The 20,107-nt window shown below is 39.5% G+C and overlaps 2 protein-coding genes and 1 long non-coding RNA gene across 4 annotated transcripts in view; all 3 read left to right on the forward strand.

The window, feature by feature from the left end:
- Positions 1-1,069, forward strand: part of trpm4a (transient receptor potential cation channel, subfamily M, member 4a) — a 36,868-nt gene extending 35,799 nt beyond the window's left edge. Inside the window, exon 28 of one of the 2 annotated variants that reach the window (XM_084743644.1) lies at positions 950-1,069. In XM_084743644.1, the coding sequence (XP_084599770.1) occupies positions 950-975 (26 nt within the window). In that variant the 3' untranslated portion in view covers positions 976-1,069. The remainder of the gene's footprint in view (positions 1-949) is intronic. The other variant, XM_084743643.1, reaches the window with a different exon arrangement.
- A 7,398-nt stretch (positions 1,070-8,467) lies between these two features.
- On the forward strand, positions 8,468-17,750 carry LOC146310075 (uncharacterized). Its single transcript, XM_084743785.1, has 6 exons — positions 8,468-9,123; positions 14,486-14,587; positions 14,766-14,834; positions 16,163-16,214; positions 17,335-17,371; positions 17,457-17,750. Exons 1-6 carry the CDS (start codon positions 8,917-8,919, stop codon positions 17,494-17,496), a joined length of 507 nt encoding a protein of 168 aa, XP_084599911.1. The 5' UTR covers positions 8,468-8,916; the 3' UTR covers positions 17,497-17,750.
- Positions 9,304-11,047, forward strand: LOC146310076 (uncharacterized). Its single transcript, XR_014772409.1, has 2 exons — positions 9,304-9,427; positions 9,915-11,047. It is a non-coding gene; the product is annotated as an uncharacterized LOC146310076 (long non-coding RNA).
- Positions 17,751-20,107: the final 2,357 nt, after the last annotated feature.

Here is a 20,107-nt window from a genome sequence, read left to right on the forward strand (position 1 = left end):
GAGACGACAAGTTCTGCACACTTTCACTTTTGCACCACATAACCTTAGTAAAATGTAGAGTAAAAGTGATTTGCCCACTTGTAGGGCCACGGATCAGAATTCAGAGGACCCGTTTAGAACCCATTTAGAAAGAGAGCCCTTAGAAAGAAAAGGGCAGGCACTTTCAAAAAACACTTGATTGGATGAACCATCTGTCTATCGCATCTAACATGGGCTAACTTCAACCAGTTAGATCAAAGTCATGCCAAAGCCAGTTTGGGAGAAGAGCGAAAACATCTTGTCCATGGAGAAAAGCCTTGCTGTTCTTTGCTCTTCTTTCAACGAAGAAATTCTGATGTAACGGATGCTATCACAGTATCTATGCTAACCTCTTTAGGAATTGCCAATGTTTGTTTAAGACAAGTCGCTTCCATGGATGTTTCTCACTGTCGTCACACCTAAAACCACGCCCACAGCTGCCAGTAGTTCCTCCTAGGGATACTGATGGGCTGCACCATTTTTGTGCGGACACAAACAGATAACTTGAAGCCTAGTGTGCCTGGGTCTAATCGATTATGTGGTATCAGATCAGTGTAAAGTCTCATACTCACAGATGCTGATACCAGCCTTTAAGCCAGTATATATGATGCATTTTCCATTACCAATATTGGAACAACCTCACTGAAAACAACCTGTTCAAACTGTGAAACAAATATTCTACTCCCAAGAAGGAAGAAATACACAGCCTAGAACATAATTCAGTCCTGCATAAATTCTTGGCTGTTTTGCTTTTCTCAAAATAGGTGTAGATACATATGCATTATTCTTCCAGCAGTGCAGTGTCTGTAGCATCTGGAGAAGCCTGTAGGCCTATTGTTTTTTTTTATTTTTGCTGCCATATTGAATTGATTTTTTGTCTCGATGAAGGATCCTATTTTGGATTAAGATTTTTTTTTTTCTTCTGTTGCAGATACAACTCCACTATCTCCAAGCTGACTCTGAACCACAGGATCATACACACATACACATTCACACACACACACACACACACACACACACACACACACACACACACACACACACACACACACACACACACACAGACTTGTGCCACTATATTTCTGCGGCCCCATTTTTGACATGATTTATTCCTTAGCACCTTAACCTAACTCTACCCATTACAACTAAGTGCCTAACCCTAACCCTAAAACCCTTCAAACACCCTTTTAAACTTGTGGGGGTCGACACTTTGGCCCCACAAAGCTGGTTGGACCCCACAAGTAAAGTAGTTAAACAAGCTCAGACACACACATTCAATTTACTCAGGGCCTTTGTGTCTATGTGCACCTTGTTTGCTCTTCTACAAACATTTCAGTTATTTTATTTTACTATATTGTTTAGTTAGAAAAATATTATGTTGAGTTAAAATTCAGAGCCTCAGGCTTCATGTGACCAAGGTGTAATATGTTTGTTAAGATGATTAAAGGTTCGATGTGTAAGATTTACAGCGATTTAATGGCAGAATATGGCACAAATGGAGTAGAATATTCAAAAGCATGTTTTCATTAGTGTGTAATCACTTTAAATAAGTTATATGTTGTGTTTTCCTTACCTTAGAATGAGCCTTTTATATCTACAGAGGTTTCTACAGTAGCCCAGAACAGACAAACCAAACACTGGCTCTAGATACAGTCTTATCACGTTTTGTGCAAGTAGGTTTTCCAACAAGCTTGGAAGGGGAGAGTGAGACAAGGTGTTAGCAATCTGCAAGTTTACCGCTAGATGCCACTAAATCCTACACAATAGTCCTTTAAGTAAGCCAGTTATCACCTGTTTATGAGATAAAATGCTATTGAATATTCAAAACCTTATGTGAGGAGTGCAACCTGCACTCATTAAAGCTGCACTTATCAATATTTTTATATCAACGATGGATAAAGTTACTATAATGTGAAAGGGGCCACTCATAATGACAAATCCACATTACATTACATTGCCAGTGCCTTAACAGTACCTTAAAACAGTGCCAGCTACAATGGTAGCTACAACAAAAAAGACAGAAAGCAGTGATGGCCACTGCACAGATGGACGCACACAAGACTGGATGTAACTCCTTGTTGGACAGTTGGCTCATTGTGTGCACAACAGCTCAGAAGGAATGCACAGCATCAGTCATGTATGCATTCACACTGAATAATAAAAAAAACTACTAAAGCACTGATTCTGGTGCTGTGACGGTGGGTGATGGGGTGGGCGGGTGGGGGGGGGGGGGGAGGGGGACTTGTGGAAAACCTGACAGCATTGCATTTTCTGAGATGTGATATTTTCATATTATGATTTTGTATGTACCTCTGTTTATGTATGTTTCAAGACAAACACTGTAGAGAAGTCTGATTTTTTTTCCAAGTCTTCAAAGTCTTAATAAACAGAGACTTTTATCAACACTGTAAAAGTGAGATCTATCTATCTATCTATCTATCTATCTATCTATCTATCTATCTATCTATCTATCTATCTATCATACTTTGGGTTTGTAGAGACTTGCATTTTTGAGTTAGGGTTAAATTCAAAAAGTGGGTAAGAGTGGTTAAAATCTAAAACTGATTAAAATGCACTTGGCTGCGATGTAGCTGTGTCTCTGTGTGTGTCTGTCTGAGGTCACCACCACAGTAATGGTAAAAATTGATGAAATTATTACTATTAGTAATACTAGTAGTAATGATAATAATAATCAACTTTGCTACTGGTGTCTTTTCCAGTTTTGATTCAGTGATCCCATTTGCAAAGCAATAAAGCACAATCAAGCACCAGCAGCATCTCCATGCTAACAGGCTAAAGCAAGATTTCTAATTCTGCACTGAACTTGCGCCATGGCCAGATGTGCATCTCCCCAGAAATGTAGCTACAGGTTGCAGCGCCACAGACTGCTGTGATTCATCTGCTTGGTCACTACGCATTCCATCCTGTGCATTTCTGGTTGCTGCTTGAATGTGAGCTGAACAACATTGATCAAATCAAGGAGAGGTTAATTGAAGATCTGCAGACTTCTTCAAGACTGCTGAATGGCAGCAAATTTAGGGAAAGATATTTCCATGAACATTGGGATATACACTGTGGAGTTTGCATAATCTTTGTGGGTCTTTAGGCCACAGTGATAACGCAGACAACAATGGGCCACAGGAACTTTTTAGTTCCTTGAAATTAAAGCCCCAGGGACTAAAAGTTCCAGGTACTTTTGGTGGAAATGGACCTCAAGAGTGATTTAAAGACCCCTATGAATCAGCCAGAGCAAAGCAGCCAAACCTCACCCAAGATGGGTAGACTGGGGCCCCGTACTGGAGCTAGACCTTGGAGGGGATCTCACCGTCAAGCGTCTGGTGGCTGAGCCTTGCCCAAAGCAGCTACATGGAGCTGCCACCCTGTGGGTTCACCACCCGCAAGGTCAAGCAATGGGGTCGGGTGCCTTGTAGACTGGCTTGCTGACACTTGGCATTGCAGACTGTTTGTAGGGATGTGGAATGTGACCTCTCTGGCAGGGAAGGAGCTGGAGCTGGTGCAGGAGGTGGAGTGATACCAACTAGATATAATTGGGCTCATCTCTATGCACAGCACTGATTCTAGAGGGGCGAGGGATCACAGTTTGGATTGGGTCATCTAAAGAGCAATTAACCTAGAATCACTGTAGCTTGTTACCTATCTGTCCCACACAGACACTCAACTTTCAAGAAACTGGCTGACTAGAGTTCTCCCTGGAGAATGAAAGGGTCACCTCTATCCGACTCCAAGTTGATGGGTGGAAGGGTCTGACTGTCGTGTTTCCTTATGCCCCAAACAGCTCAGAACAGTTCAAAGTACCCAGCCTTCTTGGAGTCTCTGGGTTGTGTCCTGGAAAGGGTGTTGTCTCATGGCTGTATAGTTCTGCTGGGAGGTACAGCCCACCTGATTGGAGCTAGTGGGGTGTCTTTTTGTCAGACCACTGTGATAGTCAAGGATTGCCCATAATAAACAAGCATAAGGCTGTTCATAAGCATACTTAACACATGATCACTACCTGGTGGTGAGCTGCATCAGATGGCAGGAGAGGCTGCCGGACAGACCAGCTAAACCCAAACATTAAGTCAGGGTGAACTGGTGGGCAGCGGAGTCTGCATGTTGAAGTGTCTTTGGGCCAAATACTGAACTCCAAATTTCTCAGAAAGGCATAGCCATCAATGTGGTAATGACTGTGGATGAGTACTAGTTAGTTTCTGATGAGCATCTCTCCCATCAACATATGAATTTTCTGTGTGAATGGATGAATGTGACATGTACTGTAAAGCACTTTTAGTGGTTTAGTGGTAGAGAAGCGCTATATAATCCATCCACAACTGGGAACGTCTTGTGGAGGACCCTGTCTTTGAGGTCTTCAACTCAAACTTCTTCAAGAATTTCTTGTGCATCCACGGGGTAGCTGGAAACATAGAATCCGAGTAGGCCACGTTCAAGGCCTCCATTGTAGAGACAATTGTCAGGATCTGTGGTCAGAAGGTCATGGGTGCCTGTTGCAATGGCAACCTAAGAGGAAGGAAGCCAGCAAGCTGAAGAAGGATGCCTTTTCAGGCTTCACTAGCCAGAGGGTGAATCAGCAGGCAAGTACCAGGAGGCCAGACAGGCTTCAAACTCAGTTGTGGGAGGATATAAAGTAGGACTTTCGGTTGGCCTTAAGGAAGCTCTGGCAAACTGTTTGATGACTAGGGAAAAGGCTAGGGCTCTGTTCAGCCAGGGAGGGGAACTGCTGACCTGCATGGGGTATATTTTTGAGTGGTGGAAAAAGCACTTTGAGGAACTCCCAAACCTGTTCTTTGAAGGCTGCAGTTAGTTTGGTAACATATAAAAGCAGAGAGCTTTTGTAAGGTTTGGATTTTACAGTCTGATCATATAGCTGTAGGCCTACATACCAGTACAGACTCCGTACAAAATTAACATTATTAATAGAAAAGAATAATTTGTTCATTTTTCAGCCAGCACTACATTAGAGCTTTAATTAATCTTCTGCTCCCCTTACACACACAAACATACACACACTCACACACACCATTCCCCTTAGGTAACTTTATCATGGAAAGTGATTTCCTACTTTAGACTGTCCTTACATGGAAAGAGCTTGGGTTGGATGTGGCACTGGATCAGATTCAGGGAGGCAAATGAATCCTGCTGGGGAATGTCAGATCTGGTTGATGAATGGGCTGATGCAGTGCATTTGCTGTCATCTCTTCACCTCACAACACCCTGTCCAACACCTTAAATAACACATATTCCTTTTCTTTTTACCCTGACAAGTTAGAGTTAAATGAGGTCCTGTGTCATGTCTTCGCACAGGTGCCAACAACTTCCCCAAGTTAAAGCAAAGCAAAGTGTCACATATGCATCAGCTATTATTCCAAGATGATGATAATTGACACATTTTCTTCGGAATTGTATGGAGAGGAGGAATTAAACAGTGGCAATAGTTAACTAAATGGGTCAAGTGGGTCAGTGCAGGCAGAGTCAGTGGTCCAAACTAAGAGAGAAGAAATGTCTTTGGCATGTCTGAGCTCATCTCCACTTTCAGCCACTTTGCAGTCTTCATCTCGATCTGATCTCCTCTCTCATTCTGTCCTTTGCTTTTTCTAACTCAGCTGTTTCTGACTGCCACTAGTCTATCACCATTAGATACTTCATTACGAACTATGCTATGCAAACCTATGCTGTTGTATCAAAGATGATATGCTGTCTAAAGCTTTAAATAGTGACTGATAATGGTGATGATGTAAATTATAGCATGCTAGTACAAGACTTAAGTCTCCCTTATGTTAAATGTGCTGGGCTTGGATTTGTTGGCAGTTTTATTTGATTTAGGGACTACATGAGTAGTGCATATTGTAGCACTTGGCCATAATAAGATTATGAACCCTCAACTAGCGCTGTTTTTTGCAGTATCATCACTGAGACTTTTATCAAAACTTGACCCAAATGACCAAAAAATCAAATGTAAGCTTAAACCCATGAAAAACTGAAACAAAAAGTAAAATCAACACTGAATCAACCGCATTTTTATTGGGCCTGAATAAAAAGAAATCCAAGTTTTAAAAAGCATTTTGTGTTTTTTTTTTTAGCATGTGTAAAAAATGGGGTTAGTGGAGTGAGGACACTGTTACTGACGTCACAGCAGTGTGCAAAACAAGTACATGTATGTATTGATTTATGTCAAGTTTGGTTTATGATGTGTTTCAGAGGCTCCTGTCATTGACCTCTTTTTCTTCGTGCATGTGTAGGTGAGAATTGACAGTGACTGTCGGATACTGTGCTGGTCCCACACAGACAGAGCCAGGGAAGCTCACATTACACTGACTCCGACAGTGTGGAGTTTTAAATAGAGTGGTTGTCAACTCCTCATTGCACAAATACGTCTATTTTCGGCACAGTGTGTAGGGGGAGGGACAAACAAGTAGATGGGCTAGAGATCAGTGTCTGGGTTTGGCCCACACCCCTGGTTGTGCATACACTGTGGCTGCATCAGCAGGGGGATATACTGGGGATACAAGTAAGAATTTATAAAAACATGGACTGAAAATGGTCCAGTAGTTCAAATATGATTATGAAGACTAACAGTCTGCCCCCTACATGCTTCAAAGTCCATTACATCTCATAGTATGATATTGTTGGACATAATGCACAACAAAATTATAATTTAGATAAAAATGTTTCTTTGATGGTTGCAAAAGGTCCTAGGGTCTTTGAAATCTACAGGATCTATCTCCTTAAGACCATTAATGTGCTCAGGAAATTTCATGGCAATCTACTCATAAGATCATGGGATATTTTAGGTCAGTGTCTCTAGGAATTAGGTGCCATTTGGATGGTCGTGCAGAGCACCACTGATGTTCGATTCCGACATTAAGTGCCAATGCAGGAAGTAAGGTATGCTTTGGCAAAGTTTACAGTATTGAGGTCAGTACGGCATAAGGAAAGTCTGTTTCATATTGTCCAACAATACAAAAAAGATTGTAAAAAGAACCAGCAGAAGAAGGCTCATGTCTGGGTCCATCAATTTGTATTGCTTTCCGAAAGTGACAGTCTGACATTCCAGGTGTGAAAGAAGGAAAAAAAGAGAGCTCCCCCAAGATCTCTTTTATCATTCTTTACACAACTTACTTCTGTCACTTTCCATGGCCTATGTACGAGCGACTGCGATGCCACGAATGTCTATGAGGAGGGACTGACTGAAATGAAATATTATCCTCCTTTGAACAATAATTATGTTTTGCCCCTCACTCTGACAGCTAGCTTTTCACCCCGCCTTTGACTGAAACCATTTGGGACAGCTATAAATACTTTTGCCTTTCGGCGTGGTTGGACGACACTTCATACGAAGTAGTTTGTTTCAGACATACCCCAGTGTTAAGGTCAGGGTCATGGATGGGCATGTAGGATCTCCAACTTAGCATACCTTTACAGATGAATGATTGATGTTGATTTTTCGTACCTTTGACTGTGTAACTATGTCTTATCCCTGGTGTTTTGGTTGTCTACACTAAGCATACCTTGGCCATAGGCATGACAATGAGGATCTTTCCCAAAAAATAAGACTGCTGGAGTTGCCATGCATGGATATTTTAAAATTTTAAAAAATGTTTGTATTTGGCATTTGGAATCTTTAAGAATCTTCTGATATCAATGCCCTGTCTGATAATATAAAGCTGGATGCCTCGTGTGTAAATTTGGCTACCATTTTAAACTGGGGGGTGGCAGTGCAAGAATGCTTCCAAAATGGAAAGGGTACATCCTCTAATGTGGCAGTGCATTCAGTGTATTCAACCATTAATACTCAACAAAAAAATCAGAGAAATCCGAAGATGTGTCAAGATACATCATCCTGGATTGGAAAGTTGGTCTAAGAGTAATGCTGGGTTCGAGGTACTCTCGAGGAAAAGGTCAGGGAGTCACTAAAATAATTAAGAATCACCCTCTGAGAGTATTAATATTCATACCAAATGTCATATAACTCTGGCCAGTTCATATTGAGATACCTTACTCTGGACCAAAGCACTGGACCGATGGACAATCTAACCCCCCAAATGATCTACCGATATCATTATCCCTGCTGCTAGTGGCCCAAACTGCTCAACCTCCCACTCCAAAAGGAAGATGTTGTAACAAATGATCAGTCCACACTGTGTACAACTGAACCTTCTGTCTCTCACAGTATATGGTCATCATTGCCTGGGTCTACCCCTGCTGTGGTCCTCTCTGAAGATAAGCTTGGACCCTTGTTCTAAAGTTAAACTTGAACATTTGATGACGATGAAAAAGCAAGTATGCTCCACTCGTTCCTTATACCCCCTCCAATCACTCCCCTCTACTCTGACTAGCTTAACTTATGGATAGCGCAGGCCTGCCCAGCAGCATGTGCCCCTGTCAGTCAGCTTGAATGCCCCCCCCCTTCTTCTTAGCTTACCCCATAGGTTGGTCAAACTCTTTTTCCGTCGCTCTCACATTAGTCCTGTCTCCAACGTTGACCAGTTACTGAGGGCTCTCCTCTCAGCTTCTTATTGCAGTCTTAACTGATCGCACAGGTGCTGCACTGGACTAAAAGACACACTGTCTTCTTGTGGTCCCACATTCAAAGGGAGGGCTGCCTACTTTTCTAAGGATAATTTTTGCCCGGACTTGGGAACAAGTGTCTGGATCTCAGCTTGGAATATCTTCACTGCGCTGGACCTTGTCTTTTGGATGCCATTATAACTGGTGTCCATTTCCTACTATAGCAATCTGTCTGAGTGTGTGTTCCTCTGAGTGGGTTTGAACTTGTGAGGCTGCGCGTGTGTGCGGGACAGATAGGCAACGAGCTGCAGTGCTGGACTCCTGCAGTGATTCCAGGTTAATTGCTAATTAGTTGGCCCGGCCCTGACTGTGATCATGGCATCGTTGAGAAGTTTGATTCTTGCGCTGCTGCTGGCGCTGCTCTGCTCCTTCCACACCCCACTGGCTCCCACTGCCAAGGCGCAGGATCTGCCATTCCGCTTCGAGGAAGGCCTGATGGCTGATGATGATGATGATGATGATGATGATGATGATGACGACGATGATGATGACGACGATGACGATGATGATGACGACGACGACGATGATGATGATGACGATGATGACGACGATGACGATGACGACGATGACGATGATGACGACGACGATGATGATGATGATGACGACGACGATGATGATGACGACGATGATGATGACGATGATGATGACGATGACGACGATGATGATGATGATGACGACGATGATGACGACGACGATGATGACGATGATGATGACGATGATGACGACGACGATGATGATGACGACGATGATGACGATGACGACGACGATGATGACGACGATGACGACGACGATGATGATGACGACGACGATGATGATGATCATGAAGGTCAGTCACTTTAAATGTTACGTTCTCATATCCCTTTGTCTCTTCTTGTGTTAGTGTAGACATCTACACCTGAAGAACATTTCAAACTGCGTCCTGTCAACGCTTCAGCTGTCACTGAATTTTTGTTTTGTTTGTTTGTTTGTTCTACATCAGGCTTGATTGGCCATTCAAATTGCCAAAACACGGCTTAACATATTTTACACTCAGGTATCAGTGAAGGCTGATGCTGTGACATGCAGCTGGTGATGTGTTTCAGATACAAATGTGTGCATGTACATTAGAGGACAGTATGCGAAAGGGGAGGAGCTAAGCCAAACATTAGCCACTCCCCTCTCGTTGACATTATTACAACCTCATCATCTCTTTGTCAGTTCTTATTTGAATGTCTCAGAGTTCGTAGGTAATCAAAGTCCCTCCTCCACCCCTTTCCAGCTGTCCATTTTCCCTTGCTGTCTCTGACACTCTGTTCTTTTCCCTGCTTAACTAGAGTTATGAGCACTCTGGGGAAATTGAACTGGCCCATCTGAAGTCCAACTGTCCGAAGTCCTTCGTACAGTACACTAGATATGAACTTGGGGACTGCAGAAGTGTTGATTTGAGAGAGAGAAAGAACAAAAAACCAATTTCACACAAACCAAGCCTGACTTGGAAATCGGTCATTGGGGTCACTAGTCTGAGATCGTTTGATTTTTGTTTCGTTTGAAAGAATGGTTCCTCCACTAGGATCTTACTTTCTCATTTGTTTTGGATCAGATTGACCTGCATTTGTGTCTTTATGTGAACCTACAGAGAAAGAAAGAGAGACAGTGATATTGGGGGTGGGTTAGGGGATCGGGGTGACAAGGAAACAAATAGAGGGAGAAAAAAGCGCGAGGGGAGGTGCAGGAGGGCCACTACCTAAATTCATTCATTTCAAAGCCTAGAGAACCAACAGATGTAAAGTTTCTCTCTTTCTCCATATCTTTTAATCTCTTTCTTTCTCTGTGGAGCATTTATACCGCTATCTGCTGAAGAAGCGTGTAATGCACAGAATGTATTTTTCAAGTCTGCTATGTGCACTTGTAAAATTGCTACAGATAAGATACTAGAATAACTTTCAGTGTTTCTATGAACAGTGTAATATCATACCTCTTTTTATTTTCTAAAACTCTGATGTTCTAAACCATTAGATACAATAATAACTTTTGATGCACATGTCAGTAGCTTACATTAATGATGAACATGTTTTAGGTTTTATGCAATATTCCCCTTACTGTTCAGTGCCTTATTTGGCACTGATATAATTGAATATAAATATTTAAGTCATTTGTGAGACTAAACTGAACAAATGTATAACTCCTCATTTGTTATGAAATGTTACAACAGTGGATTTGCTGATGATTTTTCAGACCTTTGGGGAGAAAGTGTTTGGGAAAAGAGAGAAACGTCTCTTTCTATAGAGGAAGTCAAAGAGTTAAATTGTCAAGAGATGAAATGGTTGTCTGCTTTTTCTCCTCTTGTTTGGAAAAATGTGATTTTATGATGACTGTAAACATTCATGTGTGGAAAATATGACAATCACCTCTGTCCATATGTCTTTAACCCTACTTTCATTCATTAAATAAATCAAATGATCATTAAGTGCCTAAATGCAAATCTGTTACCGAAGGCAGAGGACTTGTATTAGAGCTGTAAACATGCATGGAGAGCATTGCTTTTATCAGAGGCCTGTGAAATGTATTTGGCCATGTTACCTGTATGAGGACCTGAATGCTGAACTACACACATTTGAAACTTGTGAGTATTTGTTCTGACTAGAGCATTTTCTTCTGAACTGTGATTTTAAAAATGCCTGTCTGGGAGATTACAGTAGTGGGGGTGATACAACATGTAATATGCAACAGTCTTAATTAAAGTTAAGGGTTTGATACAGATTTTAACATCTGGGTGAAACATTTTTTGGTGATTTTGAAACCCAAGATGAACACTGTGCAAAAAGAACAATAAAAACTCACAGAGGTGTGGAACCAAATCACATGGCTCAAGTCAGATTTGAGTAACAAATCTGATGACTTGACTCGAGAAAATAATAAAAGACTTGGACTGTAACACCAGTGACTTGTGACTTCATTTGGACCACTGGAAATGTCAGAATTTCATAAAGTTACAACAGCCATAAGCATCATTTTGACCTTTGACTTCCAAACTCTAGTATCTTTCATGATAAAGACCAGACTAAGAGATGAATGTATTAATTCTGTTACTTTGATGAAATAACACAAAAATATGAATTCAGTAAAATTTATGTTTATCAATATGCATGCCATGCATGTGTGTGTAGTAAACTGCAATGAGTCTAATTAATTAATTATTTGTATTTTAATGTAACAAAAGTGGAAATCGACAGAGATATTGACAGAGACGATTGATGGTTGATAAGCAACCAAGATGCATCTCCAACTGTGCACGAAGTACCAATATAACGAGTGGTCAATATGACCGCCTATGGCCGCAATAGGTAAAAATGATCACATTTTCTTTGCATTTTGTGTAATTTATATGAAAAAACATGAAAATACCTACACTTTTAGGAAAAGTCAAGTACCAGCAGCATAGTGTTTTTTAATTAACAAAGTTAATTATTGCACATATAAATTTGAAAACACTCAAAAAGACAATACTTAATACCATCCCAACTCAACTTATATTGACACTATTCATTCTCAGCAAATTACACACAGCACACACATACACAATCAAGTTGCAGGAGAGAAACATGAAGAACTAACTTTATATTACTGAGCACCATTTGGAAAAAAGAATACCAAAGTTCATATAACACATGAAAACATCTGCATGACTGCTTGCAAGCAGGCCTTTTAACTGAATGGATACTGCACCTGCGTGTGCTACGAGACGTCCACAGTTTGATTCCCAGTCTGCACATCAATTGAGGTTTCGACCCTTGGCTCTTTGGGAAAGAACCTAACCAAGGTTGGACGTTACAATCATTGTGTTAACGTAGAAAACCAAAAAGTACAAAATTAACAAATGATAAATTGCAGTTTGCAAAATGTGCAGGTTGAAATTTACAGACTGAGACACAACAACTTCAAACTTGGTTCAACATTTGCAGCTGTACAAAGAACCTCCGTCTCGAGTCTCTGTTTTCAGTGCTGGATTTGTCACTCTTGACTTAGGACTCGACTTGGGACTTGCAGGTCTTGACTTGGGACTTGATTGCAAAGACATGACACTTACAACAATGATTTTGCCTCACCTCTGAAAACTGAACAGACAAACATTACTTTACATTTACAAAAGTATAATTGTTATTGGTGATATTACGAGGGTAATAACATGCTTATTGTGTTAATATGCCACAGTGGTTGAATATACTACAACTGAATGCATTTACTTAAATACTGCACAATTATGAGGTACTTGTACTGTAGTAGTTCCTTCTTTTGTTACATAATATTCCACTACATTTATCTAACAGTTATGTTAGTGGTCACATTACAAAAAATACTGTCAGGCTATATAAAATATAGTATTATAGATTAATCTACCCAGTAATTTGTAAGATAGATAAAATTATCTCACTACCCAGAACATTAAAATGCTGCTTAAAGGTTAATGCATAAGTAATAATATTCTATTCTGCTGCATACTTTCACTTTGATACTTCAAAAGTTCAGCATGTAACTTTTAGGGGGATCTATTGGCAGAATATGATAGAAATTAATATAATATACATGAGTATTTTTCATTAGTGTATAGTCTCCTGAAAATAGGATTTTTTGTGTTTTTGTTACCTTGGAATTAGGGCTGCCCTTGGCTAAAGATTTTCCTCATTAACCAGTAGTCTTTAATTCAAGTCGACTAGTCTTTGCACGTATATGATATTCATTTAATTATTTAAATATATATTTTTGAAAAATGAAGCGATTTGCCTGTTAAAGCAGTAACATTTAAGTAATGTTAATGGTAACAGTAAACTGGTTTTGCCCCTTTTCAGTGGCTCCCTTTGTATTTCTTTCATCATATTTTCTCCACTGAAATAGCACCCCTGAGTGCACTTTATCACATTGTCTTGGACTGGGCCATCCAAGAGGGCAGTTTTGTGTAATTTGTGTCAAGCATGGTGGCACCAGGGATAGGTAATTGTGCCTCCTGCCCTCCCACTGAGTCCACCAGTACTCCTCAGCCACTTCACACCTCCTGTCCCCGCCTGAACTCGCCTTGTCCTCATAGCTCCCAGAGTCAGAGTCCTGGTCAGACCCTGTAATCCACCTCAATACTGTATTCCCTGTTATCAAACTGGCCTCCGTTGGTCTTGGAGGCTATGTCACCGTCTAATGGCCTTTTCAGACAGTGAATAGCCTGGCTGGCATGTGCTTTGGAAGTAAACGGCAGGCGATCTATGCGTCGTAACCAGGGAAACGCCTCATACTACTGAGCCACGCTACTCATACCTGATATATCCAGTCTTGTCCCGATGCTCTGCCATGCAAAAGCCCTTCCATTTTATTACAACTATGTAAAAAAAACAATTCTAAATATCGGGAAACTCACCAACAAAGAGGGACAGCTCTCGTCTAGGCATCAGAAAAACTTCAGGAAAGGTGCACATGCATGAGACCAACACACCTCTCACTGAAAGAGAATTATGAGGTGCATCACCATGGAAAATGTTGCCTGTAGTATAAGAGAAACAGGGCTAATCTTAATATATAAAATTATTGTCATAATTCTGAGTAAAATGAGTGAAGACTGTAGTAACAGTATATAGTCTGAACTTAACTAAGGTTTTCAGTCACTCTGCATGAGTCCTGTGAAGCTCTAAATAAGACACACTGTAGTCTAAAGTGTAGTCTAAAGTGTAGTCTAAAAGTTACTCCAAAATTTACTTTATGCCCACACATTTTCACTGGGGTAACAACGTATGATGATGTTTCATGTTTCATGTAGAGTGTTCTATTCAAGTATTTTAGTTTAAAAGTCGTATCATCAATATTATGTGCAGATGATGATGATGACGACGACGACGATGATGATGATGATGATGATGATGATGATGATGATGATGATGATGATGATGATGATGATGATGATGACGACGACGACGACGATGATTATCACAAGGGCTCTGTGTGCTCATATTGTGAATTCTGTGAGGTATGTTTGCAATGAAATAAGAGAAATTAAATGCAGCCAAAGATAGATTGGGACTTGTTTCATTACGTGTTGAAATGGAAATAGTATGTACACCCATTCTTGCACCCTGCATGTTTCCTCTCTGTAGGTTCTGATCTGCTTTCTAGATCTCTTTTTAACGAAATGTGTTTTCTTCCAGCACTGTGACAAGTGTGACAAATGTCCTTGTAAAAAGGGAGACAAGTCAGAATACTGTGAACACTGCAAGGTGAGAAAATACACAAATCCACATTCTCCTTGAACCCCAGAGCATTTAAAAATCTTAATCAGCTTTATTTTTTTCATACATACATACATTATGGACTATCATTTCTAAATGTGGAAGTAAAAGAACTACTAACAACTACATGTGTGTGAAACTTAATGGCCCCGAGGTCAGCTGCACCAACAGGACTTACACCTGGTCTTAAGCTAAGTTGGTCTTTTAAGTCCAGCCTTTTAGTTATGACAGTAGCACCGTCTAGGCTTAAGTCTTTTTCTTGCTAAGACCAGGTGAAAATCTTACACCTAGTCAGGAGTAGGTGTAAAGTCAAAATCTTGGCTGATTTATACAGATATATACAGGCTCTAGTCACAGATACCTTCTGTTTTGTGCCATGGACACTCAAAGAGACAAGTCATTGAACAAAAACTGGTGTGAAATAAATATATTCAGACAAATTAATTAAGAATTTACCACAGCCAGTATAGTAAAACAAAGTTTATTAAGTTTCTCCTCACTCAACAACTCTCAAAACTGCACAATTTTAAGAGATTCTGGAGATATTGCAGTTTCTAGTTCAATGGTGAAATGGTGTTCTCATTAACATCTGTCCATCTGGACACTCTGGACAGCTCGGCACTCAGTGTTTCTTGCTCTGGCTGTACAGCTCTAGTAATTTTCTATCCCCAGTGCAAGACAAAACAGCCTTTTCTTTATCTTTGATCCTCCATAACATTGCAGCAAATTAGAAATGATTAGCTACAAAACCCGCAAGACAGCTAAACATTGTAAGACTAACTTAGAAGCTAGGGCTGGGCTTAGTAAAGATTAGTTGCTGCAACCCACAATCAGGTCAAAATTATTTTTGATCTGTGACACCATGTTTCACAATTTAATGGGCACGTTTTCATGAATGTTCATGTTTCCCAGCAGATGAATCTTATGACTTCCTCTTGTGCCACCATAATTTGGGTTAAAACAAGTATGTTATGTTATGTTTGGCTCCCTGGCTGAAAGGTCTGTATTTGTTTGACTCATCCATCCAACCCACATCCTCCATATGTTTATTTTCTCATCTACGTGACCTGACACGGATGAGTTTACATTGAAATTACTTAAAAAACAGTGCATCTCATACAGATGCTAGGGTACGTTGTGTGTCTATATGAGATGCAGTGGGGTGTGACAATGCAGTCTCACTTCGTACAGGAAGCAGGTTGGGAACGGACAACTTTAGGGTCAGACAAAGGGATTAGGCTTGTGATAGGTAGGCTACTATGTTTACATCTATGACTCCACTTTTCTGTATTAATTACTTTATATTTTGTTTACAGATGTGCAATTTCTGCTATGTGTGTCCTGTATGCGAAAATCTTTGCAAGCCTGGTGAGTGAGAAAAACACATTTTTATATTATCACATTAGAAAAGTAAAGTTTCATTATTGCTCATTTTAATTGGTCATCTCCATTATATAATATGAAAGGAAGAGAGCAGGATCTCCTGAACTACACTGATTGCTGAACGGGAGGCAGGATAACTACAGATGACTCAACAGAACCTCCTACACAGAATATAAATCTTAATAAATAATAAATAAAATCTTAACTAAAGTGGAGGATTTCACCATATAGCAGCAAAGACCAAACATAGCAATGTGGTGTATGAAAATTTATTACAATTTAATGTTTTTGCAACATTTTTAATTCCAAAGGAAATAAGACTTGATCAGTTCAATGTGTATGCTTATATTTCAACATTATTAGCCATTATTTATGATGGAGTGTGGTGGATGATTTCTATTTATCCTGCTTGGAAGATGCTTTCTACACATGTGCAGTAACTCAGCATCTATAGTGGCCATGTGGACAAGTCTATGGACCAGCCCACACGGCCTCAACAAATTGGGAGTATGACCACACCATCAACACAGTTATTGATGATTTCGACCAGAAATTTTGCTTGTGCCCTGGGTCCTTTAGAGGTTCTGGGCCCCTGTGCAATTGCCCCATTGCCCTAATGGTTAATTCAGCCCAGGTTCAGGGTATTGATTCTCTTGGCGGGGGTGTCGACATGCTGTTGGTATCTAGGTAAAACGGTTCTGAAGCGTGTTTGATTAAAATCACATGCTACAATAAAAATAGAATCCAGTTGTGATCATGTGACTGCTCATGACCTCATGCAGTTCTTGTAGTGGTTTGAGTTTGCATCCAAAAGAATGTAAACAGCAGCAACAAACTAAGATGATATCGCTGGTATCTTGACCTTAAAAACTCAACATCGTCCATCAACTTTGACCATGTATGAGCACCAAGCATCACTGATGTAAACACAGAGTGCGCCTCCCCTCGTCTTACCATGGTCTTGTGTTCTGTCGGCGGGGAACATGGTCCACCCATTGGGTGCAATAAGCTTGATCTAAAGAGTCTGTCTCTGATGAGATATGGTGGACTTTGCTGTTTGTTGACAGATGCCCCAGCTCACCCTTACTTTGTCTTTTCTCTACAGGAGGTTTTGTCGATGAAGTGACTGGTTCAATCTACGAGTAAGTCATGTTTACACTGAACTGAAACCTGTTCAGACATTTATGAGCTGCAGTCTGTAATCTCTGCTTTGCTCTCCATCCACAGGACTGTAGCCGATGTCTTTGATGAGGATGATGACAACTGAACCCAACCATATGTTGCCACCATGTGGCCAAACTAATGTTTCACCTTCACTTCTGATTTTCATTGTTATTTTTGTCTTTTCCTTGAGAACATTAAGTGTTTGCTCACCAATGACTGAATAGAATTTGTTTAAAGAATAACTTAATATATTTGTGTACTGTTATCTGACAAGTCTAAGTCATACTTGAAAAATGAAAATGAAATATTTGAAGTCATATTTGGGATATGTTAAATAAAAAAGAGGGGACATTTTCACTGATTGATTTATTGATTTTAAATTGCTCTAAACTGAATGCCTGAATTCTTTGAAATTCAATGAAAATAACATTTCTTGTTGATATAACAGCTGCCTGAAGTCAGTAAACAGGGCATTTGAGCAGTATACTAATAGATAGAGATATCCAGTTATGTGAGAAAGACATAAGTTATGAATCTAATGATGAATTAAGACTTTAGACTTAATTTGACTTTAACATCAATGATTTGTGACTTCACTTGGACTAGCTTTTTGACTTGGAATGATCAGCCCTAATCTCAAAGATTGCTGCAAATATGATGTTATAAAAAAGTGTGACTATGCTGCTATATGATGTAGCAAATGGTGGGTAGGTTGACTGATGGAAAAAAAAGGGTTCAGATATTTAAATATCAGTGTTTATGGTAAAAATGCACCTATCATTTCAAGCCACTTGGGGCTCTGGGGCCTAATTCCAGCTACCATGAAAACAACTCAGAGAACAAAGATGAGAGATTTGAAAATGAGTCACACTGATGTGACTATTCATTATTTAACTGGTTCTACAGATTGATCTAAAAACTTAAATAATAAACCTTCAGAAGCAGACACATAATTAGTCCAGGTGTTCTACCCTAAAGTTTGGGTCAACCTCACACAAATTGCAGCATAAACAAACTCGGTGTATTTTGTGTCCTCAATGTGTTATGAATGATTTTTTTTTAAAAAAGTCTTAAGGAATTATATGAAGGGAAAATTTTGAAAGTCACCTGAATGTGATTCTACCAAAAATGCCTTATTTAGAACAAGAATTTGTGAGGAAAAAAGGGCTGAACCTCACACAAATTACAACAGAAAATCTGACAAACATTTATTACTCATAAAAAAACAATCTCACAAAAAGTCAAAAGTTCAAATGTGTTTTTAACCATATTCTGGTATTGCTTTTATGCTTCCTAAAATAATAATTTAATCAAACATCACTATATTAGCATACAAGGCTATGCAAATTGGCACTAATCCATATAAACATTCAAAATATTCCTGACTGCCACACTGATACTAATCAACATAAATGATGATGAAATTATGAAAGTTAACAGATTTTGTAAGAAAACAAGAGTTAAGAATTTCCATTTGCACATACACTGTACTGCAAATCACTTCATGTCTCATGTAAAACACAATATCTGGCTGAATGTGGGCAGCACTGAATCCAAGACAAGAAGACATGCATAAATATTTTTTTAACATGGGTGGCAATGGGAAATCATGTCATTAACAATTTGAGTGGAAAACTGGTTTCCACTCACTAAGATTGTTTGGGAGATTCTGCAACGCTGTTTTCCTGTGAAACTCCAGCAATGATTTGGGGACTGAAAAACTAAACCCGACATTCAGTCAGTATGAGGGTGTGCAGATGATGACTGAATTTTCATTTTTGGTGAACCATCGCTTTAAACTACGAGTAGAGCAAAAAAAAAATCTGCAAGTAGCTGCTAGGATAATTTGTTTAATATAAAATTCCATAAGCATAATCTGAAGGAACCAACAAGCAAAGAAAAACTTTGACAGGTGTTGAGATAAATTTGATATTTTTGTCAAACGTTTTTGTTGTTCTTTTTTTTTTCTTTTATGGCCAAAAGCAGAAAAGAAAGAGGTGCAGTTTCTTCCTTGTTCTCATCAGTCACTTCTTCATCAGACGACGAAAAGAAGAACAAGGGCAAGAAGCAGAAGACCAACAACAACCTCAGACAAGACTTAGAAATAAAGAACAGTTTGAAATAAACAGTAGAATAAAAGTCATTCACATCCCACATGACTTGTTGTTTATGTGTCAGAGTAAGAACAAGAGGCATATAGTTCAACGTAAAATAGGAGAACAGTGGATACTCTATAATACAATCAGCAACCTTAATATTAACATGTAATTACAGGGTAACAAGTGAAGAATAGTCAAGAGAATAATCAGTAAGGTATATTTAAAATATCTTTATGCATTTAAGTAGTGGAAAGTTGTTTTAAATATGAGTTTCCGTCATATTAGTTGAGTACAGATCCATTATATTTAGTTGAGTGCAGACACTTCTTCATAAAAGGGTATATTTCAAATGTGTTTATACATTTAAATACAAGTTTCTGTTTTATTAGCTGAGTACAGATTAATTTTAATTATCTGAGTATAGATTCATATCTTGTACTAAATAAAAAATATATATTTAAAATATATTTATACATTTAATTAGTTGAAAGTTGTTTTGAATAAGTTCCCACTGTATAGTTGAGTACAGATTTGTATTTTGTGCTTTTCGCAGTCGTCCAGCAGATGGAACTGTTTGGCTTAGTAGGCTATCACAGGCTACGCCCCGCCCATCAG

This window comes from Lutjanus erythropterus, chromosome 19, assembly GCF_056507025.1.
Source record: "Lutjanus erythropterus isolate fLutEry1 chromosome 19, fLutEry1.hap2, whole genome shotgun sequence".
Taxonomy (NCBI): domain Eukaryota; kingdom Metazoa; phylum Chordata; class Actinopteri; order Lutjaniformes; family Lutjanidae; genus Lutjanus; species Lutjanus erythropterus.